This window comes from Numida meleagris, chromosome 5 (assembly GCF_002078875.1).
Source record: "Numida meleagris isolate 19003 breed g44 Domestic line chromosome 5, NumMel1.0, whole genome shotgun sequence".
In the NCBI taxonomy this organism is placed as follows: domain Eukaryota; kingdom Metazoa; phylum Chordata; class Aves; order Galliformes; family Numididae; genus Numida; species Numida meleagris.
In genome coordinates this window covers 53,131,010-53,156,419 of record NC_034413.1, presented here as the reverse complement: position 1 = coordinate 53,156,419, position 25,410 = coordinate 53,131,010, and the positions used below count along the sequence as shown (strand labels likewise).

Genomic DNA, 25,410 nt, shown 5'->3' with positions numbered 1-25,410 from the left:
GTGCAGTTCCCTTCTTTGCAACTTCACATGATCCCTGAGCCAGCCAGAGTTGCCATCAGAGCTTGAACTTTTTCCACTGTTGCTGCATTGTGCTCCTCTGAAATCAACAGGAAAAAAAATTCTGCTTATGATAGGCTTGATGGTCCTTTCAGTTGCTTCCCACCCCCTCCCCCCCAGTACCTGAGCCTTTTACATGAAAAACAGCACTGATCTAAAAAGAGCTCATTCTTCATTTACAACACAAATCCAGTTTTTCTTCAGCAATACACATTACTTATAGCTGGTACCTTTTTATCCCTAAAGATGAAAATCTTTGAGTGTTATTCCAAAGCCAGCTGGCAATGGTAAAATCCTTGCTCATGCTTGCATTTGCTTCATTCCATGCTACTTTTTACTAGATGGCTAAGCGTGCTGAGAATGTTGTGGTGAACATGCCAACAATCTTCAATATTTGTGGGTGAGTGAATTCAAAAGCATATTTTAGTAGCCTGCTAATTCCTGTTTGAAAGTCTCTGCCTATATAGTTGATGCTGTTTTCCTCTCGCTTCCTAGGCTGATTTTGTAATCAAATCAGCATGAAACCAAATAGAATATAATAATTGAGTGCACTAATAAACAAACCTATTAACTATCTCAAATAATACTGCAGTAAAAATATACACATTTTCATAAATTTAGTGAATGGTGATTTTGAATAATGAGCAGAAAAAGTGGCCGCATACACAGGAACAGGAAGAAAATAAGCAATCAGGTGAGAAAGAAAATGGCTTAGAAAGCAATGTGAAATCAAGAAAGGAAAAGCATTAGAAAAAAAATAATTGATGTAGAAAGTCAAAGAAATAAACAACAATTAGTGATTCAAATACCTAATTAATATTCCCATTTTACAAGAGAACACCCGCAAAGCATTGACTGCTGAGTCTTTTCAGTTATTTACTGATGGAAAAGAAGAAAAAAGTTGCCACTGCCAACTTCACTTAAAAAGTGTCAATTTGTCACTCCAAGTGCTCCCTCACATGGTGACTATCCACACTGTTATTAACTCAGCCCATCCTTGCAGACACTTGTACTTTGTTTAATGCTCATCATCAGCTTTTAATTACTGGGTTTGCTCTATATTACATAGTAGATTCTGCAAAACACAATTGACTGAATTTACCAAAAGCACAGCAGTTAAGTATTTTTTTAACTTTATGTACTCAAATGATGATTTTAAAAATCAATGCTGACCACTTCTAATGAGGACAACACATTAGTATTTATGAAATGAGGATTCTCTTCTTTTTTCTGATACTCTAGAGACTGAGTCAAGGTACTATAGAATGTAAAGCCTTACAACATGGGTTACAGGTTTAATCCTAAGACTTTGTTTGGATCCTCTGCTTTCTGACTGACTTACAAAATACTATTGTAGTAAAACAAATATCAAGCATAATTTTATAGGACAATGAAAATGATACATGTACTGAAAGAAACAGAGGATTATAGCAGCTGTATTATGACTTTACCACCTGACTGACTTCAAGTGATATCTAAAAACCATGTGACAGTGTATGATCCAAAATAACATGCCAGGTGAGCATTGATTTAGCCACACAGTGTAAAGTCAATCTAGAAACTAAGCATTTTGATAAAAATGGCAGAACCTCCCCCATCCCTAGAACTGCACTCTAAAGGATTTGGAAAAAGATATATATATAACACAGGGGACGTAACGTGATTTAACAAGGTGGCATTAAAGATAGGCAAACTATGAGAGGTTCATTTTGCAGTACAGTACTGCTATGTGTGTTTTTCTCAGTTCAGTACCAGCTCACATACAGACTTTTTTGCCTGTTTGAAAGTGTGTTGCTATAGTGGACTGCCTGCCTCTCTTGTTTCCTGAAATAGCTTGCCACGATTCCACTTTGAAGCAGGAAAATTTCCCTTCATGACCCAGGCAGCAGCTGACCCATCCCAGCTCAGCCTTCCTGTCATGGTTTTGTGATTTTCGGTTATTGGTATTCCACATCATAATATCATGTAGTGAATGTACCTGGTTCTCAGAAGAGAAGGACTACTACATTCCCCACGGCACTTTGCTCTTCTGTTACCGTTTTCCAGCCAGAGGGAAAAGATAAAAGCTCGCAGTATAAAAACTTGCGGATCACGAGATCTTTTTCCTTTTTCTTCCGCTGTCTCTCGTCTTGGCAGCACCTCGCTCTCCAGCCGTCTTATCGTCGGTAGTAGAGTAAGGCCTACCTTGATTTTGGGACATTCTCTCTCTCTGTATTGGATTTATCAGCTTAAATTGTAATTATATTGTATTATAGTGTGTTGTTTTGCATTCTGATATTTTATTTAGTAAATTAGTTTGTTTCTCCTCAGATTGTTGCCACCGTTCTTTGCTCTCAGGGCTATCTCCTTACCCTTTTCCCGGGGCGTGGGCCCGTGGGTTCCCTGTCCCCTTCATCACGGAACCGGGCTGAACGCCCGTAAACCATTGACACTTCTACTCATAGTGGCTGCAATTTTCCTTCCATTCTGGACAATAGCGGTGCAATTCCACATGTGGCATAAACTGCTCTGAAGAAAAAGGGTCAAAAAACCTCAAATTATTGTAGTAAGATGGAAGAAAACTGGCCTCATCTGTGTCATTCAGATGAAGTCAGAGTCACATCAGAACATTTCCCTCCATTTTCCACCTGCCCCAGAGGGCAGAACAAAAGTGTTGTACTTGGTGATCAAATCCACTGGAAGGTGCAACAGGATAAAGGAAGATAATCTTTTTCTTCCTTTGAAACTGGCTCTCTTTAACTCCCTTTCCTCCCTCTACTGCCAACACTTTGGTCCCCAGCCAGCTTGATTTTTATCCTCTGTTGATACACTAAATGCATAGCTAGAAATTGAGTGCATTGTGGTTTGCATTATTTCATTTATTTACTTCTGTCAGCATTGTCTTCCTGAGTTTTAATTACTTGAGGTTTAGTAAATTAAAACCTCTTTCATTGATAAACAATAGCAAACAATGACACTGATAAACATGCTAGTTAAAATATTATGTTTAACATCAAGTAATACTTTTTTTTTTCTTTCCATGAAATATCCTCTCCAAGTAAAAGCCATTGTTTTGATTGAAAATAAACTTTAGAAAAAAATCTTTATTTAAAAAAAAAAGCCTGTCAATGTTAATTGATACTATTTAGCCACACTTATTTGCTTGGTTTGGAGTTCTATTTAGTTTAGCTGTCTTGATACAGAGCTCACTCACCAGGGAAGCTCCTGAGCTTTTACAGCTGTATTTATTCTTGTCTTTTATGAACTTGGTTAGCTAACAAAAACTGGTTAACAGTGTACAATTTCTGATTGTGAAATTTCCCAAATTACAGCCTGGCCCCTTTCATTGTGCAGAAGAAGGCTTCCTCACCACCATGACAAAAGCAAGCGTGTCAGGAGACAGCACTTGTGGAAAAACACTTTGCAGCACATTGTTTAATATCTGAACTTGGATCTCATAGAATGATCAAGATCACCAACCTCAACAGTATCAGCTGTTGACTGGGAAATGAATGAACTACTACATCTGTTTTGTGCCTGGTACATTAAAGTCTCCTGCAAAAATTTTGTTTTCGGAAAGTAGATTCCTTGTCATATTTGATTTGCTCAGGTCAGCTTTTAGAAAACTCTTTTACTAACTGTAGGTACTATCAAAAACAGCCTTCTCCATTGTTTCATTTTAAATTTGTATGTAGCTTAAGTGTACTGCAGATAAAGCAAAATAGCAACAACCTGATGACAAATAGAAAATAATGAACTCATCCAATTGCCTTTTCTATCAGTCTGATCGTTTTCCTTTGAAGTTAGAGACAAAACTGCTATTTACATCAGAGATGGATTGTACACAAATGATTTAAAGCCACAAGATCCCTAATATCTAGTGTTTTTTCTTACCTTAGTTCTAGCTTCTTCATGGCTTCTAGGCCATGACACAAACATCTCATAGGTGTTGAATCTTTTATTTAAAGAGAAAAAAAAAAATCTCAATAGTAAGTTACATTAAAAATATGTTTCTAGTAACCACTTTTAGTCCAGTCAGTAGAATGCCTGTTATGTTAAATCACAGTACACAAATTATAAGCTTAGACCTATATGTCTTAGCAAGTACTTCTTAGAGGATTCTCTAAAATGACTTACCAGTTTTGCATTCTTCTGTTGCATTCTGAAGACGTCCACCTTTGTAAAGCAGATACATTAATCTGCCTCACTTTATAGAACAGGAGGAGCAATAATCACACTAATTTTCTCCCCTGTGCAAGACAAAAGGAAACGGTCAATTCAAAATTGCCCCATCTCTCTTTATTTCTTGGGGTGTGAAATACAATAGAAAAAAAACAAGCAAAATAATCATCCAGCAATGAAGCTAATTCAACTTTTTAAGAGTATGTCTTCAGAAAATTTAGTCTTTCTTACAAATAAGAAAGCTTTTAGTAACAGAAGTGTGTAACGCAATGGAAAGCACAGCAATGACAGCCAAGCAACAAGGTCCTAGGCTACAGCAAACAAGGATTTGCTCAAATACAACAGACATGGACACAGAAATAAAGAAAAAAATCTTCTCACCTTAGGAAGTTACACAAAAATCTCTAGCAAGATACCCTTACCTGCACTGCCAACTCTTACAAGAGGACTGGGAAGGGGTGGATCCTGGCTCCACCCCTGCCAGTCACTCAGGTGCATTGCATGCACCTGAGCTCCCCTGGGTTGGCCCTGCCTTCCTACCAGGCACTCAATTACTGGTTCAAGCCATAACTTAGCATTTCTACTACAAGGTCCCAAATCATTACTGTTGGTTGCTGTTCTTTGAATCTTTTTCTTAAATTGACATTTGAAGTGTTTAAAAAGCCAGCATTGCAAATATGTTTTGATAGATGAATTATTTCTTAGTGAAGTTACTGTAAAACAATTTTAGTGGGTCATTCAAGAGCCCTGTGAAGCGGTGAAACCTTGAAAGACTTTTCTAAGTTTGCCTTATCCTTCTGGTAAATATCCCCAAAACAACACTATGGTATTTTTCCTTGAGCTTTTAGAGATATATGATTAATGTTGAAATGTCATGTAGCATCAATACAAATATAGCTACTTATTTGCTGTGAATTTTTACAGTGTAGTAACAAACTGGCAAATCAGTTCTTCTGGCCAAGGACCTTCTGTACGCATCTGCTTCCGTAGTACTCTCTTTATACATTAAGTGGTGACATAGTATCTACTGAATGGATTTTTAATGAGTGTCCAATATTAATTATACAGATTATGCTAAATTCCCTGGGAATTCCCTCCCAGTGAGATCAGCACTGACACTCTACAGCTCACACACATCACAGACGGTGAATACAGGAGAGACAGTTGGGGTAATTTGCTCTTTCACTAGCAAGGCTTGGAGAAAATTCATTTGTATTCCTCTACGAGTCCGCTTTCAAATGAGGATGCTTACTGGCCTAATACACAAGCTGACATACTCCTAGATTACAGCATTTGTGCAACCTTCCAATTTCTGTGTAAGGAAAGATTGACATTAGAATGCAATAGAATAGAACTGAGCAGAATAGAATAGCTCGATTGGAAGAGACCTTGAAAGATCAGCTAGCTCAGCTGGCTGACCACTACTCGGCTAACCAAAAGTTAAAGCATACTACCGAGGGTGTTATCCAAATGCCTCTTGAATCCTTACAGGCACGGGGCATCAACCACCTCTCTAGGAAACCTACTCCATTGTTTCATCACCCTCACATTAAAGAAATTTTTCCTTGTGTCCAATCTGAATGTCCTCTAGCACAGTTCTGTGCCATTCTTGTGCATATTGCCATTGGCTCCCAGAAGCAAAGCCCAGCCCCTCCCTCTGCTTTCCCTCCAATGTCCTCAGCCTCTTCTCACAGGACATGCCTCCCACTCTATGACCAGCTCTGTTGCCCTCCCATGGATGCTTTCAAGGACCTTAACATCCTTTTTAAATTGAGGAGCACAGAACTGTACACAGTGTTCAAGGTGAGGCCACACCAACATTAAATTTGGGTGAATGCCTTATGTGGGTGAACAAGTCCTCTAACCTCTTCTACTGGATGCTTAGTTTGACACATAAATTTTTACATTTCTTAATAAAAAAATTGTTAAATAAGCCACTAGTTATCCCAAAAGGCATTGTGGATGAGAATGAACTGAAAAATGATAAATCACTGGAGAGATTTTGCTGGTGTGTCTGTTACTGACATAAAAGAGTTCCTCATTTGCTCTCAGGGGGCAGCCAAGCATGGTGTGTGGCAGTTCGGCAGCTTCAGTGAGAGAGAGTAAAAAGCTCAAGAGAACGCAGACTGGCTGCAGCCACCAGTCTAAGAATGGAGGCATGAGCCTGCTAGGAAGGGTAAAATGGTGACACCTGGCAATGATTAAATACAACATTTACATCAAGGTACGTAACTGTTTTATATAATAAGAACATAATACCTGTACAACATCTGACAAAGTATGCTGGTGCTTTTTGTTTTCATAGAAGAAATAAAACCCATTCTTTTTTCATAATCAAGGTGAAGAAAACCTCAATTTTCTGTTGATTAGTCAGCCAGCATGAACTAGCCAAAGAGAGAACACACAGTGGAGCAGAAACGAAGCTTGGGAAGCCTGATTTGTGCAACTCCAGACAGAAGGGAGAATTTGGATACTACAGGTCCCATTGAAAAAATGCTGAAAGCCATATCTAACTAATTTGCTGCCTGATGCTCACAGTAGCTGTGATCTGGTAACAGAGGCAGGAGACAAAACAGTGTGTCAGCTTCCTTTTACAGGCGTATGACTCTATTTACAGGATGCAGTAAGTTATTATGTTTGGGATAGAGAACAGACAGCTCTAGAGTTATCCCAGCAGGGCGCGTGGCCACTGAGTCACCAGTCTAGTCTTCTAGTACCTTTGCCACTTAGCTGACATACCTGCATGACTTGCCATCTAGAGAGCATTAACCCTGCCAGTATAACTAGGGAACTCTTCAATGACTATCTAGAGCTTTAAAGGTATACTTGTATCATACAGCCACGATGTGCCCAATTTTAACCAATCCTTTGATTTATACTTTGCTTCCAATTCACTTAAGTGAAATAACCTTACTCTTGCAATGTCATTACAAAGAAAACATGGACACTTTGGCTTAAAAATGTCAGAAAAATATATTGTATGATTTGAGGAGATGAAAATGCTAATCTGATAAATTGGCATTAAGTGATAGTTTCAGTCAAACCAAACATATACATACAGGTCTCCTTGTACAGCTGTGGTGTAAGTACAGCAAATTTATAAGGAAGACAATTAAAGCTATGTAATAAGAAAATAAAAATCTATTGCCAGCAAATTGCCTGTCATTGGCTCTGAGGCAACTAATAATCTACATCTTTGTGGGGTCTCTAAACCAAATGCTAAATAGCAATAGCCTCATTCATCTGTGAACACAGGTGTGTTAACAAATAACTAATGATTAATGTACAACTACATTTAAAAGAGCTTTGTGAGGAAAAAGAAATAAATGAGATTACTGGGTGAGTGCTCCTCTGGGCAGAATATAATCACTTGGGAAGCTGGCTGAAGACGCCCAGTAAGCAAATTTAGCTCTGAGGGTGAGTTTTGGAGTTCTCAGGACTGTGGTTAGATAACACAGTGGTTACTCAGGCTGCCAAGACTGATGCAAAACTTGCAGCCATGAGAGGGGAAGTACTGATCTCAAAGAAACTCACACTGTCAATGTAAAACCACTGTAAACATTTATGATGGGTTAGCATTGAAGTAGCTGCCTTTTTATGCCAGATTAGCTCTCTAATTGGTCAGGAATTGTCTATCCCCTTGCAGCTGATGTGAAGCTGGCATAGACTCCAGGCTACGTGTTCATTGTAGAGTCTGGCACAGCTATGTGGTTGGTGCCCAGATTTTACTGAACATGTAAATAAGGCTGGACTACTTGAAGTCTGCAGTCCCCCAGAGTATCTCTGGATGCTGAGACAAGATCCGTATGGCTCCATGCACCTGAAACCCATGTACCAATAACCTGAACTGCCTGAAGGTTTGAACCGTGATGAGACTCGCCCAAAACTGGCCACACAAATAGGCACGAAATGGATGTATCTGAAGTTCCAAATGAAGTGTAACACAGTATAACTGGTTTAAGTGAGACAAAATCAGCCCTTTTTCCAGTCTGTCTATGCTTAGAGTTGAGCAAATATAACTAGACATTTTCTTTCAGGACAAATTAGTCAAAATTGATGCAAAAGATTGGCTACCTTTATCATAGTGTGAATAGAGTCTAATTCAGCATACCACAAGCTCATGTGGTAATAAAAAAAAAAAATAACCACATGAGATTGTGGTAAGCAATACTGAAATTGTGAACTATGACTGTATCATAATAACAACATATACTTCAGCACACTTTCTTTAAATCCAGAGCAGGAAGCCAAAGCAGAGTGAACAACAGAGAAAAACGAAGCATGGATACATACAGTGACTCAATCCTTGCTTCCTCTTTTCCTTCTGACCAGTCCTCACAGAGCAGTTCTTCTTTGGGTCAACTTGAATTGGAGCCCAGCAAAATGCACAAACCCTCCTGACACATATAAACCACTCTTTCAACTAAAGCTACTTGTCCACACATCTTTTCACAACAGCCAAACTAATTACAATTGCATGTCTTCCCAAGTGTCAAAACCCACTTGTCTGCCAAGATTAAAACATTTGGAAGACCGTGAAGTGATATAACCTGGGGACACCTACTGTACTGATGTATTTTAACCTCTATTACACAAACAGTAAATTCAGTGTGTATCACTTGCTAATTGGGTGAAGTCAGACTAGTTTCTTCAGTTTAACAATAAACCCTTGCAGAAGTCAGGACTGATTTGAAAGCACAGCATAGATCTCATAATGAAGACTACCACTCTGTTCGTGTGGTTTTACTTTTTGGGTGAAACCATTAGAAAAACTGACAAAAATAACAGTGCAAAAAACTGGAAGCCCCACACCTGTTGGGATCAGCAGGCAGTCAGAAGGACAGTCTGGAGCCATGGCTCAGTCTGCCACATCCTGCAGCTCTCCTTGCTGGCATGGAGCAGCCAAATAACATCCAGCCAATTCTCAGCCCTTTTGCTAGGCATGCTGCTGCTGAGAGGCCCAACAATGTGGCCCAGGGGAAATGGGACTGGTTCCACTCTTTTTACACAGGCCAGCCACAGACATCTCCTCTATTCAGTAACAGCCTGGCTCAGATTTGTGTAACAAAGCCAGTCTCAGAGTAACATGGTGTTCCCTCCATTAAAGGACCTGGCCCAGGCTCTGATAGTAGTTGCCTGTGTACAAGCCTGGCATTGCTCCAGAATTACAGTACACTTAATGAGACAAAAAATTTGGCTGGTTGCTTTCAGTTCTTTAGAAGTCCTTTGAAATTGCTAGATTTTGCTGCAGCTTTTCCTGGTTTGGTCAGGGAACTCCACCAGGTGGCCAGCAGCGTGTTGCAGGTGCAGGGATGCAAACAAACAGGCTCAAAGCAGTTTAGAGGTGTAATACAAACTCCTGGTGACTGCAGATGAACAAAAAAAACAAACAAACATAGCAGGTTAAAAAAAAAAGAAAGGGGTTATTAACCACTGTAAATTAGTAAAACTGCTTTTGAGCTCTCCCGGTAGCATCTCCCCTCCACAGCACAAGATTCGGGCATTTTCATTCCATAGTCTTCCCTTGGCTACTTCCACGTGATTGCTGTGACAATATGAATTCAGTTAAAAGGTTTTAATGGTCATCCACCCAAATGTTTCAGAAATGTCATTTCAGATATGCTTAGAGAGCCGTTGCCCTAAAATAATTCTACTCTCACACAAACGTCAGGGTAGTATCAATTGTTCAGCAGAAATTAACCTCTTATTGTTGCTGTGGCTAGGTTCATTTTGCAAAGACCAGTTCCTTGCCTGTATCTGTACAAAAGCAATACCAAGCTCAAGTGCCCACGAGTCCCTGCAATGTCTGGAAAAGAACAATTTTACTGTATTAGAAACAGACATAAATATTGAATATATTTGTATACTGCAGAAACAGATCGCCTTTAGGTGCAGAATAACGATACCAATTTCCCAATTCAAATTAACTTTGTCTCAAACACAATTATCATTAATGAAGCCAATGGTTTTCTGCATATTATCAGCTATTGAAATTGTATCTGAAGAGCTTTTCATCAATAGATTTCAAAGTTTATACTTCTGAGGTAATGCTGAGAACACACGTACACATCTCTGTTTAAGATAAGGCAAGTCAATCCAGAAAATAGAGAGATCTGGAAAATTTGGGTATTGTAATTGAAGAGAGGCATATGTGTATGTGCAGGAGCCAGCTGATGTTGGTGAGAGAGCGGGAAAATGAGTTCCCAGGAGAAGCTCTATGTCAGTCAGAATTGGTGTGAGATCTGGCTGTGAGGGCAAGGTGAAGATGTTGGAAGAAGGAATGCAGACAATAGCCAGTTATGGCTTGAGTACTGGTTAAAAGTCTTGCAGATTCGAGGAAATAAAAAAGTGTTCTCCTACGTTCAGAAAAATCATGATTTGCAGGTAAAGAAGGCTCCATTAGAGGCAAGCAACCCCCACTGTCTGTTTTCCTCCAAGCTGAAATGAGCAAAGCCCTGACTTTTAGCACATTGCTCATGCCAGGGACTCCCAGCATGATCTCAAGACAATTATGCATGGGGCTGGAGCCAGAAGAGCTTGGAACTTCATGAAGGGCTTAGGTGGGCACTGGTGGTGAGCACCACAGCTAAGGAAGAGAAGGGTCAGATCAGTCTGACCAGTGCTGCAGTCCACGTTTTTTCAAATGGTTTGAAGGACTGGGTGTCCATGGAGCACCCTCCAGCTACTGGCTCTTTCCTCTTTGCCCTGGAAGGAACCACTGAATGAGAAACTTCACGGACACGTGGTCCATTGGCTTAGCAATAAGCCAAAAGCATCCAGTAGCAGATTCACCTGCATGACTCCTCAGCCATCTTGCCAAAGCATTCCCTGAAACATCCCCACGATGTCCTGGATGGAAATTCTCACCATATACAAAAATGACAACTTTTGTTAAAACTACAGTATTTTTCACTGTATCATTGTGCTGTGTGTTTACCTTAGAATTTTCTTCAGCACAGAACTGTCAGCACACCGATGAGGATCTATGTTATTAGTTTTTCAGGAAAGACAAGAACAGCCAGTGGAAAAAAAAAATAAAGAGCAAGCTGGCAGCAAACCTCCAAGCAGGATGATAAAATTTTGGAGTGTGCCTTCCAAAGCAGTCAGCTTCTCTTGGTATTCAGTAGCCAGCTGGAGGGTGTGATGATGCAAGAGAGAAAACTGAAGCCAACCAAAATAAAGTGAGACAGGGCAGAAAAGGGGATGGTGTGGGTGTAGTGTACCTATGACTTGAAGTAGGTTTGTCTGTGCCTAGACCACTAAGTCTATAGGCCAGAGGCCACAACAGCACTAAAACCTGCTTTACACCTTTTCTGTGAAACCTAGCGGATACAACTATAATTTTCCTCTTGTAGGGTGTATCTGCTAGGACCAGGCTGTGAGATAAAGTCCAATGGTACATAAATTCCAAGAGATTTTCTGGGAATAGAAAGCCGCAACCCTCACCTCAGATTTGCTTCTGCCGAGGGGTGTGCTCTCAGACACCCCTTCGTGCCTCATGTACTCCCGTTAGGTGTACGGGGTTAGGTCGGGAGGCGTTTCAGTGGCTCTTTTCAGCTAGGACTCCCACCTTCAGTCCGACTCAGTACCAGAAGGCAACGCTCGTGGATGCCGCTAAGGGCGGGGGCTCCCTCAGTCGACACGGGTACGCCGGGTTCAGAAGGGCTTTTTGCGCTGACGCCCCAGGCTCTCCGCGAGCCTCGGGGCTTTTCGTGAGGGGGAAGGGGCGGGGGAAAGTCGGCCGCGGGCAGCCGGCGGGGCCGGCCCCGAGCAGCCTCTGGCAGCCGCGCAACGGCGGCCGGCGGGGAGCGGGCGGGAGCCAATGGGGGCCGGCGTGGCCGAGTGACAGGCGGGGCGGCCGCTACCCCCGCCGGGCGGTCGAGGCGGGGAGCCGGCAGCGCCGCTCAGCAGCAGCATCCGCGGGGTTGACACGCGCCTGTCATCCTCCTCTCTCCCCCGGCAGCCGCGGCGAGAGAGGCCGGCGGGAGGAGCGGAACGGAGCGGGGGGCGCCGCGACAGACAAAGAAAAGATGGCAGGGATCCTCGCCTGGTTCTGGAACGAGCGGTTCTGGCTGCCTCACAACGTCACCTGGGCCGACCTGCAGAGCACGGAGGAAGCCTCCTTCCCGCAGGCGGAGGACCTCTACCTCGCCTTCCCGCTGGCCTTCTGCATCTTCATGATCCGGCTGCTCTTCGAAAGGTAACGCGGCGCCCCGGGCAGCGTGGGTCTGGGCGGCCGCCGGCCGAGGGGCCGCTTCGGGTCCTCCTTCCCCGGCCTCGTCGCGCTCTTCCGCGCTCCCTCCCCCGTCGCTCGGTCACGTAGCGGCCCGATGCGGGTAGGTCGGGTGGCCAACCGGCGGGGTCCGGAGCCCGCGCCGCGGCCCGGCGCTAGAAGGCGAGGTCGCCCCGGGAGCGGGCCCGGCCCTCCACCTGCGGCCCCGCGCCGGCGGCGGGAGAAGGGCCCTCGGGTACCTGCGTGGGCCGGGCCTGCGGGCTGCTGCCCACCGGCCGCGTCCCCGGCCTCATGTCGTATGCAGAGCGGGAAGCTGTCCCGAAAGGAGAGTTCCCCCGCAGCTTCGCCAGAGGGCTCCCGCGGAAGGGCCGGGCTGTGGAAACGAGCCGCTCGCAGCCGTGCGAGCGCCGCGGGGTTACTCCGGGGCTGGGCTCGCCCTCAGCTCCGCTGCCGCGGGCTCTGCGCGCGCGGTGGTTTAAACCTGGGCGCCAGGTGCGGCCGCGTGGCGTAACGGTCAGCGCGCGCCTGAGGTGAGGGAGCGGGGGCGGCTGCGGCCGCGCGTTCTGCTCCCCGTGGTGGCAGCGGCGGTTGCTCCGTCCCACAGAAGGCTGCCGCGGTGCGTTACCCGCTATGGAACAGCCGATCCGTGAGATAGAGCGCTGTCTCCCGAGCGTTCCCCTGCCCTTGTCAGGTTATGGTGCCGAGTTTTCTGGTCGGTGACGAACGCAGCTGTTTTCATCGCTCAGGTGAGAGGACAGTAGGAGCAACAAGCTGCCACCGGCTGTCCTTAACTTCCGTGTGGCTTCTACAGATTGAAAAGACAGCAAAACTCGTGGCCTGACGGAGCTGATTTAACGCTTATCCAGAACCAAACACTGCGATCGAATTACCGTTTGAGTGCCAAGTATCATTTGGATAATGCCAAATCATACCATCACTTTTTTTCTTTTGCTGTCTGTACAATGTGTACTTCTCAGTGCTGGAAGTGAGTGCATGGTGCTGTATCTCTGCCATCCAGGGGGGGTTTCTTAGCAATTAGTTGAGAAAGTATTTGCTTCTTTTTTAATTTCATATCAGCTTTAAAGCTTCAATGTGAGACTAGGCTCGGGCCATCCACGCTGCATGGAGCAACTGTGACTTTTAACGCAGGGCGCTGCACTACAGCAGGCTGAGCAGAAGAGGCACGACCTGCTCCCACTGGTCAGAGCAGGAGGATTGTCTCTGAATGGTGGATTATTGCTTATCATTGCTCGTTTGGCAGTCTATTTCACCAGACCTCTGTGCTTTGCTTGTGGGGAACAGCCATAGCGCCCTGTGCTCATCATTAGTGAAAGGCTTGCAGTTATTTTGGTTGGTAAAGCTTTCTGTGATCTGGAAAGGATAAGAGAAGAATGTCCGAATTGATAATTTTTCATTTTTCTGTGTAATAAAACAGCTGCATTTTTTTCTTCAATCGATAACTGATGTTGCATACCCTACATTCTGGAACAGGTTCCTGCAGGTCTGTTCACTGATTTTGCAATGGAATCACTTAAAGAAATAATAAAAATAGATGCTGTAATACATCTTAACAAGTTCCATGCATACTTTCAATCCATGGCTGTACTGAAATATTTGTAACATGAGTGCATCTTCTCATTTCTTAGTATAGGTGCTCTTGTAATTCTTGATACTGGTTGGCAAGCAGCCATGTGGTGCTGAGAATCACATTAATCAATGAGCTTAATGAGGGGAGCTATGGTTTGGACTTCGTGTGTCTTTGCAAAGTTCTTTATGTCTGAGGGATAATACCTGTCATGCTAAAGGTTAAAAATTGACTTCATTTTATGTATACGTGTATTACACATACACATTTTGTGTATGTATACATACACATATTATACATACACATATATGTGTGTGCAACTCTGCGCACAGAACTTACATATAATATATATATTCTATATGTATTCACGTATTAACAGAATTAAACTGCTGGTTATTTGGTGTGGTTTTTGGTTTGCTTGATGAATCAACTAGCAAAGTCAGTTGACTAGGCAGTCAAATCTAGATGCTTCTGAAATTATATATATATATGTTGTTTCCCTTTCCAAGAAGCCACTTTTCTTGATTTCCCTATCCTGTCATCCCTGACCTACACTCGTGTATGAAAGGAAAAAAGTAGATTAGAACGTTAAGTGTATCCTCCAACAGCTGGATCTGATGATGACGAGTGCTTTAGATATAAGATTTGCTCTCAGACATAATCTCATAACTGTAAGATTTAGTGGCTCTACCTGATGAGGCCATCATAGTTATGGATGAGGTGCTAAAATACCTTAACAGCCTTTTTTTTTTTCCTTTCCTTCTCATTTGTCTCTTTCTTTAAACACCAAGTACATTTTAACTACACTACAATGATAGTGTTGCCTAGTATTTTGGAAGATAACTTTAGTTCAGCATCACAGCGGGAACATATTTCTTCATAGCATCCATCAATTTTGCGTTGTTTTGTTGTGGGGTTTTTTTTGTTTGCTTGTTTGCTGTTTCTTTGTTTTTGCTAAGACATGTTAGCAATTAAGGATTCCCTCTTGAACTAACACCTTCAGCTCTAAGGAGATAATGTAAGTGCTTATTAATACTACTCTCTCTCAATCCTCTCTAGTTCTAAAGCGGGCAAGACAGGTTAAAGCTGAATTGAAGCTGGTTTTACTAATAGCATAGCGTTGTAGTTTTGGTTGGCCTAAAAAGATAAAGTGCCATCTGTCGTTCTGAGCAAAATATAATTTTTCTTCTTTCTTTTATGTGATCTCATACATCTTCAGCTGAGAAGTGGCAGCTTTGTCTATGCCTCCAAGCCTGTCCTCTATGAGAGGCAAGTATGAAAATAATGTTTGCTTAGCAGTCGATGTGCTTGTCTGGCGCAAAATGACAGGGTAACCCTCCTCTCTTCTGGAGCCATCTCTCAACGGATAGAGGTTGGCTGAATTCTCCAGAAGATGTGCTAACTAAACACATTTCTGATGTGGTCCAACAATCTTATGTCTGAGTCAAGTAATGTTTCTCAGTGCTTTCTTTATACCTGGCTCATGTTCTCAAGATTCTTGTGTCTCATCTTTGCACAGTAGTTGTAATATGCTTTCTGTTGCCTTATAAGAAACAGCTTGAGCTCAGATCAAATGGGATAGCTCCATAATTCACCAATCTCAGCTAACAATTCCTTTGTTCTCTGGCGTCGATGTGTAGGGATTGTCTCTTAAAGGTGAAGCTGATCTTCCTCAGCTGATGGAATAGGTTGGTGTGGTCAGGTATAGCTCAATTATAAGGAGCAGTAGCACTCCAGCAGCACTGATTTAAGCTGATCCAGCCTTGTGGTTTATGATCAGTTGGATCAATATACTCTAGACATTAAGCATATGGAAATTCATGACTTTTGTTTGACATTTTGCTTTTATAATGATAGTTCAGTCTCAAAGCTAACCTCAGCTGACTCGTATTTAGTTCAATGCAGTATAATTCCTAGTGAGTCAGGGTGACATGATACAATGAGCGTGTGTGTGTGTGTGTGTGTGTGTATTGCAAACTGTCAAAATTAATTTAAGTGTCAATACATTAAAGCTTTGCCAATGTCTCTGGTAAATGGTGTGTGTGTGTATGTTTGATCTTCTTAATCCCTAAGACATCTAGTATTTGTGCTTCATTATGATTACAGGAAGGTTAGAGAGGGTGCTGAATTTGGAAGGATGAGTACAGACTTCGCGCATTTCCAGCAGCCCCAAACCTCTTCTTAGCTGGTTGGGTGAGGCAGTGATCATTATTTCCACCCATCCACATCTGTTTATAGGTTGCAATATTATTAGATTTCTTGCGTAGTTCCCTGTGTAGCAGACATGATCTAATTGTTTAGTTGTCATTCACTAGTGCATACGTGGATGGAGATGTTCATTGACAGTTACTTTCTCTGTTATTTTCTCTCTCTTTCTTTTTGTATTTTTATAATTTCTTTTTTAATAAGAAAATCTGGGATTTTTTTTTTTTTGCTTGAGTAGTTAATTCAGTTGAAACTGAATTGGATATTGATAACCTCCTTATGAAAAGACATGGAAAGAGAATAACTAAAAATTTATTTCATACTTTAGACCAATTCCCTTTTAAAATAGTAACACTATAGCATTAATAATAAATACATTTGAAATAAAAGTATATTCTACAGTGTTAGTCCATTTCTTTATGTTTCTTTCAGTTTAGTTATTAAGCTTCTGCCATTTATTTTCATTTATGTAACCAGTTTTTTCTTCCTAGGGTTAGTATTTGGGCTTTGGTCACTAAAACAAGTAGATATCTCACAGCAAAATGATTGCTTCTACCTGGAGATCCAGTATCTGTCTGTCTTGGCATGGATGGAGCTCTGCCTTGCCAGCTCTGACCAACACAATGTATGCTCATGCCTCTTCATGTGTGACTGTTGGCTGGTGTGCCTCTCTGTTGCCTAGAAGAAAACATAAGTTTGTGTTTAAATTTAAGCTGAGCATATTCCTTTAAAAGAAAGCAGAGTGGACAAAATAAGTACTATCTGAATGTCTTTTGTAAAGGGCCATTTATAGGTGAACATTAGTGCCAATCTCAAAATTAGGAGTTAAATTGGAGATATGTGTTGAGCTCCTGGAGAGAATGCCATTAAAACCAATTTCTAAAATGTCCAGGTGACAGAAGTATGACAGCCAAACCACAGTTCATCTTAGGGAAGTGTTTCAATGACAAGTTACTAGCAGATACTGGGAGCTTATTACTTGTGCAGAGCTGCTATTAGTGGTGTTTTGTCTGAGTACAGGTTCCCCCTACTGTTAGCAACTTCCTTTCAGTTCTCACCTGGATTATTGTAACAGTGCTGTTTGATCCAAATTGCCTGTGGCTCTTTCTGTTGCTCATATTTCTGTCGCTGTCACTGATTAACAGGCGTTTGCTAAGAATTTCTTCTTGGAAAAAGATGAGCTGCTGATATTCTGCTCTTTTTCAGCCTGGAGAAGAGAAGGCTCCAGGGAGACGTGATAGCGGCCTTTCAGTATCTAAAGGGGGGACTATAGGAAAGAAGGGGACAGACTCTTTAGCAGGGTCTGTTGTGATAGGACAAGGGGAAATGGTTTCAAACCAAAACATGGGAGATTTAGATTGGATATTAGGAAGATGTTTTTTACAATACGGGTAGTGAGGCACTGGAACAGCTTGCCCAGAGATGTGGTGGAAGCCACATCCTTGGAAACATTCAAAGTCAGGTTGGACCAGACTCTGAGCAACCTAATCTAGCTGTAGATGTTCCTGTTCATTGCAGGGGAGTTGGACTAGGTGACCTTTAAAGGTCTCTTCCAATTCAAAAGATTCTATGTCTGCAGAACAGTTTCTTATTAGTCCACAGAAATTAAGTAGTATGTTAACATTTGGGGAAATCTGTTCCCTTGACTATCTCTGCTGCTTGTCAGCAGGGTGAAGAAAAGGAGAGTGCCTGAATTGACCAGTGCTTACTTGACCGTTTTTTATACTGTATTTTTTTTCATAACAGTCAAAAATTATTCCCTGTTTACAGTGCTTTTGACAGTTTGGGGGTTTCTGTGCCTGTCTCAAGTTTATCTTGAAGTTTTGACAAGAAAGTTAAATTTAAAGAACATGTAGCTTTCATAAGGAAAGTAACCTGATGTAGCACTCAGTAGTAGGCTTAAGCCTGTAATTGGCACCTTACAATCAAATGCACAAGATGTGTATCAACAGTTCTTTGGAATTGTTCATCTAACATTGTGATCAATTAGTAATCTCCTGTACCAGTATAATTAAACAATTATTAGATGTGGGAAAGCCAGCAGGGATAGGCATCTAATTGAAGGAAAGGAGGAGGAATATGTGGATTCCTGATCAATTTATAGAGCAGAAATTGCTAATGTTTTGCTTAAAGGTGAGCAAAGTTTCGGATAGTTGGATGGTCTGAGTTCTTCTATCCTCGGCAAAGAAGTCTCTTCAGTACATGATGTCAAGTTGCAGTCTTCAGTAAGAATCACCTGGCAGTCATTGATTTCTCACAGGGATTATACCTTTCCCGTTATTCTAAGTAGTAAAATGGTGACAGAGGTGGGAGAGTTTTAGTATTGATCACAGCCAGCTGTCATCTTAGAGGTGATTTTCATAATGCTGGTGGACCTGTAACACAAAGCTATGACTTCTGTACCAGAAGCAGAGAGTGAAATGTAATGCTATTTTTTTCTGCATAGTTAATATATCTCACAGTCTCAAGTTTTTCCTTTTGTAAACTTTTATAATGCTGAGCAGTAGTGAAGCCTCGTGCAGCTGTTACTGATGTCACATAGTTGAATTTTAACTTTCAAGTGAGTTGTCTGTGTAACTAAGAAAATCTAAGAGCTGTAAAGAAGCAAAATATCTGGTTAGATCTGTTGTACGTTGTATAGTATGCAAGGTACATACATATTTATATATCAACTATTAATCCAAGTTATCTTTTGAATAGGAATGAACAAAATGCTGAAATTATCCTAATTACCTTGTATTAATGAAATATCTTTCAGGTTCTCTAATCTAAACCTCTTTTAATATTACAAATGATGTGCCTTAACGCTTGGTGTGAAATGATAAAAAGCCGTCATACTAGGATGGTTAAAGGCATGTATCTAAACCACTTGCATTTTCCCTCAATGTGAGTTTAGTAAAAGCTTCCTTTTAACAGCACCTACTCTGTCTTAGTTTCTCTTGCAGAGAATCACGGTAGAAGGGAGTAACCTACAGTACTTTAAAAATAAATAAATCAATCTCACTGACATAGTTACTCTAGTGCAAAAAAAAAAAAAAAAAAAAAAAAAAAAAGTTAGGCCCCAGGAAGGCATTCACTAGCATAAGATTTCTAAGGCTTTTTTTCTGCATTTGTGCATGCAGTATTTGTGTATACTTCATAACAAGCAAGTTGCCATATTTTTAACATCACTGAGGTGACCTGGAGAAAGAAGTGGCTTTTATTTATTACATTTGGTGTGATCACACCTGCTCATTTCCCATCCTCTGAGATAAAGTTTACTCGTGCAAGCAGAAGGAGGGGAAAACAAAAAAGCTCCACAGAAATGAGGCTGAAATCCTTACTTTGGAGTTTGCACTCCTTTTTTCCGTCTGGTGCTGACAATGTTCAATTCTGAGAGACTTGTATGGATTACTTTCACTGGATCTGTCACTTACCGTGTGCCTGGGACTCTCATCTTCAGGAGAGGAACATGGAAGTGGGGGCCACTCTTTACTTCTCATTTGCTATGGTGTTTGGCACTGTGTAGTCACACTGAGCTTTATTCTTGAAAGATGCTTTTGCACTGTCCACATAGCTGTAGGCAAATTGTTGTGCTGTCATTAAAGCCTGAACAAGATAGGCTCCTTAAGAAAAAATTTAGCTTTTATGTGGCACCTTTGTAGATGGGTTGTATAAACGTTGAATGTTAGTCTACACCTATGGGGGTTATAGTAAAACAAAGCAGAGAAAATCAAATCTACATGAAATGAAATTGAACTGACAAATGATTAGGATAGCTCTAGCAGCATGAACTCAGATGGCAGTGGGCTCCTCTGACCCACTGCTTTATAGGAAAGAAACACGCTGTATCTGGGAGCTTGGAGGGCTCCAGACTCTGGAGCTGACTCAGGGCATTGCTGTAGCAGATTAGACCAGTGAGTCATCAAGTCTAGAAACCTTGTTGCAACTGGTGAGACCAGTTGCTTCTGTTGAAAACAAAGTTTAAGCTAAAGGGGTGTAATGAGAAGATTCACAACTGCATATAAAGGTCATGAGTAGGAATGTGCCTGTTGATGAGCTTTTCTGTAGTTGTCCACTAGATTTTCTTGGACTTCCTGCTGTTTACCACTAATTGTCCAAAGCGTGCAGCTGAACGAGATTATCAGGTCCAATTGGGTGTATTTCTTCCTTTTATGCACAGTGTATGTTGGAAAGAAGCCTTTGGGAGAAGTGGTTAGACTGCAAGTGGGAAGATGTTTTGTATGTATTGAAGCAAGAATTGGGTGGTAACTGCACGGTTGATACTTATCTATCAACTTTTCCCACACACCTAATAAGAGAAGGGAGAGAACTGATATGATAACAGAATAGCCTGAAAATATGAAAATTTCCAAAGCCAAATGTTCCCTGGGATTACAACACCAATTGAACTAAATTAATTTTGCAGTGATTGCATTGAGATGATTATGACAAGTTGAACTGCAAATGGAGTCTTGAGAGTAACAAGTTGAATGTGAGCTAGAAATGTACCAGCAGATTTCTGGGTTACATTGGGAAGAGCGTAGCCAGGAGGGTGAGGAAAGTCATGATACCCTGGTACTCAGCACTGGTGAGGCCATGTCTGTAGTGCTGAGTCCAGTTTTGGTTTCCCTGCGTAAGACATGAACATAATGGAGTGAGGCCAGTGAAGGACCACTGGAGCATCTGGTGTATCAGGAGAGGTTGGAGAGCTGCAACTGTTTAGCCTGGAGAAGAGACTGCTTTGGATGGATTGTATCAGTTTGTACCAATACTTGATAGGGAGGGTAAAGAAAACAGAGCCAGACCCTTTACTGGGGCAGGAGGGGCAACATGCAACTGAAATGCAGGAAATTCTGTTTAAATATAAGAACAACTTTGTTCCTGGGATGGTAGTCAAACACTGGGACAGAGGTTGCAGAGTTTCCATCTTTGAAGATACTTAAACAACTGGATGAAGCTCTGAGCGACCTGCTCTAGTTTACCTTGCTGTGAGCAGGAGCGGTGAACTTGGTGATCTCCAGATGTCCCGTCTGTCTGTAGCAAATGCTGTGAAATCACTTCTATGCTAAATGGCATGTTTTCACAGTGCAGGGCTCAAGGAGGCACATGGGAGGCCAAGTATGTATGAAGCTGATAAACTGTAGTGGAAGTCTGAAATAGGTGAGGATTAGGTCGAGGTTCACTGTAAGTCTACAAAAGAAAATTAATTTGGGTCGAGCACATAACATTTGATAGATGTGGATTTTCTGTTTGCCATGGAATGGCTTTTTTGGTTGCTTTTGTTGTAGTCTGGCATGTGAGCAGACAGAAAGTAAATAAAGTAATATATTTGGATGTTCTCTTCCTAAGACAGTAATTAACTTGTGGGTACCCTAAGTGAAGTTTCAGTTGCTGTGTTATAAGCGTATTCTGTTCCCTTCTAGGATCAATACTTTGTGTTTCCTATAGCACTAAATGTGATTATAGCAGGCAATTTTGAGGATAATTTCAGTTTTGTTCTTTATAAGTTGATTCTTCTCCACATCATTATGTCTTCAGGATAATTTTGTTCTCAAAAAATTTACAAAAAGGGATACTTTAGAAGACAAAGTACTCTTATGTCCTCTGTTAAGAGGGAATGGTGGTCATGTCTTACTGGAAAAGGTTTTATTGCTTTTGTGTTCTGGAAAATAATATTAAATCAGCTTTAGACAAAAACTCGGAGAAACTAGTCTTTAGTTCCACATTGTTAGTTGCCTATATAGACAATATACGTATATTTGTAAATGTATGTGTGTACAACACAAAAGAATGTATAAACTGCATTGGCATTATGTCACTGTGTTGTAATACTCTTTTTCCCCCCACTTTATTTAAAAGTCATTAAATTGAAAAAATCATGAAGAGAAGATAAGGAGTGTTGACTGGTCTAGAAAATGAGATATTCCAAAATGTAATTCTCTGGGGTTATAATGAAGCAGTTTGACATTTTATAGAAGAAACGTCCTCTATATCCTAGTTAATTAATGGGACATTACTTTTGTATGTGAGCATGAACCTGGAATTGTTATTTTCTAGAGTATTTATGGGAAATATGACAAATATTTGGTTTTCTTCCAGTTTGGAATGAAATGGAAATTTAGAAATGTCAAAATTTCCTCAGAAACAGATGTCCTGACTTTCAGCCAGCACGGATTAATGGGTCTGGTTAGAAGACAATGATGTAGTGCAAAAAATGAGATCTCTATAGCATTTCTCGCCTCCAGAAACATATGTTCTTGACCAATTCCTAATTTTAGACTTATTTAGCCTGTATGTGTATAAATGCTACCTAAAAAATAAATATAAATAAAGATAAAAGCAAACCTCTTAACAGATTGATTTTCTTGAAAATGGACTCTAGCCTGACATTTTATCTTCAGTTGTCAAGATGAAAAGTCCACTTGTAGAAATGGAGGAACACCTCTTCATATTGCATACGCTTCCAATGAGAGGTGACTTCAAGGTGTGAAGAGAAAATAGCACTTTGTATCCATCACAGTAATTTGTGTTTTGTTTTCTTTCCTGATTGGAATAATTTAAGCATAACCCTAGAGAGATTTAAAGCTTTAAATATTAATAGCAAATCTATCAGAGTAATGTGGCTGAAAGAAAACTGCAATTATATTGAAGCATTGGCTTTATATGTTTTTAAATGCTTTGCAGTTAAATCTGTTGCATTTTCCAGGAGGTGTGTTTAGTGACATATGTCTCCAAACGTGACAGCCAGTGCACCTTTCAAGCACCAGGGCTGTAATAATATAGTGATAGAATTTAGGATTTTGATTCTTTCAGATCTTTTATGGAAGCTGAGTGTTAAGGGTTCAAAAAGAATGCATTATTTGGGGGCAAAACGTATGATTCCTTACACTTTTTAACTCTCTCTTGCAGTTCTCATCTTACAACTGTGTCTCCAGTCTCGGAACAAATTTCCCTTGCTTTTCCCTCTTATCTTAAAATTAAGTTTTATCCCAGTATTTCTTGTTTTGCATCTTTCTAATCTTTTTCTCCTCTTCTCCTTCATGCCTCTTAAACGTTCTCTATTCTGCAACTGCTTCCTTCTTATTCTTTCTTCTTATTCATCCTTCTCCGGTTGATTTTTCTCTTCCTTTGAATAAAAGCTGTCTACCTGAGCCTTTTGTGCTGTTAGAGTGTGTATCGACCTTATCATTCAGTTTCCACTACTCCTTCACTGAAGAGCAGCATTAAGAGCATTGCAGACTCCTAAGTTAGCTACTAAAATGGTTTTTAATTATAAAAGCCTTAATAGAGTGAGTGCAGTGGTGTGTAGGAAGACAGGTTTGGATTGACGGAGGACTTAAGCTGATCCTAATTTTGTCAAGGGTCTTTCTTAGGTTGCTAGAGTAAGCATATGTTCATCAATTTTGTTGCAAAATCCTCAAAGTGTTTATTAGGAAAAATCATAACTTCTTTCACATTTTCTCTCTACAAAGTCATCTATCAGTACCAGATAATGTTCCTTGAAAGGTGGTTTGGAAATGATACTGGACTGAGAATATATCTGGAAAATAAGCAGCCTTCATCTCCGGCATCTCAGACCAGAGCATAGTACAATGAGAACTCAAATACAGGGAAGGAAGTAATTACCAAAGCAAAGAGGATGCCAGCTATGTGGTTCATAAAGTGATTAACAGAGCAGGAAGAAGTTAATTTGGCTTTCAGTGCTTAATGTCAAGTGCTCTGTGTGTAACTTCCAAAGGACTCCTACTTCCCTTGAAGAGCTTTGGGTGACTTTAGACCTCAACCAGAATAGGACCATGTCAGGAAGAATACAATCCTGTCATTTTTAAAAATAAACAAACACAAAAAAAGCCACAGCTAAACAGCCTCCAATTCCCTTCCAGGTTTGCAGTCCATCCTGTGTTAGGTTTTTGCAACCCAGAAAGATCCATTCTTGGTGCTTTTGTTTTTCTTTTTTTTTAATAATTGGAAGTCTTACTGGAATGAAGAGTCAGATCAGCAGTGTCCAACATCTTAACATTTTTGATTGCTACTGGTATAGTCCCTTGTAGAGATTCCAAATAAAAAGCTAGATGAGATTATCTTCATTTATGAAAATGGTCTGTGGAATCCAGGTGTTACCAGTTCTACCTGCTCTTCTCTTACAGACTTGTATTAATTTCACGTGGGGCTTCTGTGAATCTCTTCCAAAGCTTCAGGCCTGCCCACTGCACGTGGGCCACTAAATCCTAAATGGTGCTCAAAGAATTGAGATTACAATGGTCAGAGATTTTCATGCTCCCTGCCCAATGGATTCATACAGTAAGGAACTGTAACTTTACAAAACATCCCAGACTCCGCACATAAGATTAGCTGACTCTCTTGTATTATTATTATTCCTTTTCCTATATCACTTTTAATATAAAGAGCTCACTAATTTTGTAAACCTGTATTTTGTGCATGAACAGAGCTTTGTCACACAGCCTTATTTGATTATTTACATACTGAGTAGATTTGGTGGTGGTGGAAATCACAGTTTGTTCAAGAAAGGTTAGACTGATTTATGCCAGTTGGGGATGCATATTACTCTTGTGTATGATTTATTTGCTCACAAAGATCCTGAATCTGCTCTTCCGCCAATATAATTTAGGAATTAGCTTCCATGTTGTTCAGATGTTACACTGGTATAAAACTTCTGTGGAAGTTCAGAAATTGTATCATTATATCTAGATCTGCATAGCTGTTTGATTATTTTTTTAGAAATTACAAAGCAAAAGCCACTTAATCTCTACACCCAGATAGAAATTCAAGGCAATCATATGTTTTGGGTTTTTTTGGTTGTGTGTGCTATGTGGTTTTTTTTTTTTTAGTTCATTTTTTTGTTTTCTTGACTAATTGCTATGCTTCACTCCCTCTGCCCACCATTTTTCCAGAACTGGTAACACACGTACACCACCAGAGCATTGTTCTGTCTGCAGACCTCACCTGCAGAAGATTTGTTTAGTGGACATTAACTTGGTGGTGTTATGATTTCTAATCAACTCCTCTCTCTTTTCTTCTTCTTTCCTCTCTTTCCCTTTCCCTTTTCTTTTTTTTTTCCTTTTCTTTTTTCTGCAAGCGTCTGCTCTTGCATAGCATTAGATGACCAGTCAGTCAACAGGATCGCGTGATTGGCTTGCTTTTCTTCCCCTTGCCCCTTTGAAGAGCA

The 25,410-nt window shown here is 40.9% G+C and overlaps 1 protein-coding gene and 1 long non-coding RNA gene across 9 annotated transcripts in view; one reads left to right on the top strand and one right to left on the bottom strand.

Annotated features, from left to right (window-relative positions):
• Nucleotides 1-11,789, bottom strand: part of LOC110400021 — a 31,764-nt gene extending 19,975 nt beyond the window's left edge. For 3 of the 6 annotated variants that reach the window (XR_002439536.1, XR_002439538.1, XR_002439535.1), the window contains exons 1-2: nt 11,665-11,789; nt 4,174-4,286 (exon numbers count right to left, since the gene is read on the bottom strand). This is a non-coding gene — a long non-coding RNA (uncharacterized LOC110400021). Of the gene's footprint in view, nt 1-2,408; nt 2,566-3,930; nt 3,992-4,173; nt 4,287-11,664 lie in introns of all 6 variants that reach the window. The other 3 variants (XR_002439537.1, XR_002439540.1, XR_002439539.1) reach the window with 3 other exon arrangements.
• CERS6 (ceramide synthase 6) overlaps nt 11,665-25,410 on the top strand; it is a 119,758-nt gene continuing 106,012 nt past the window's right edge. For 2 of the 3 annotated variants that reach the window (XM_021399594.1, XM_021399593.1), the window contains exon 1: nt 12,112-12,418. In XM_021399594.1, the coding sequence (XP_021255269.1) occupies nt 12,249-12,418 (170 nt within the window). In that variant the 5' untranslated portion in view covers nt 12,112-12,248. Of the gene's footprint in view, nt 12,419-25,410 lie in introns of all 3 variants that reach the window. The other variant, XM_021399592.1, reaches the window with a different exon arrangement.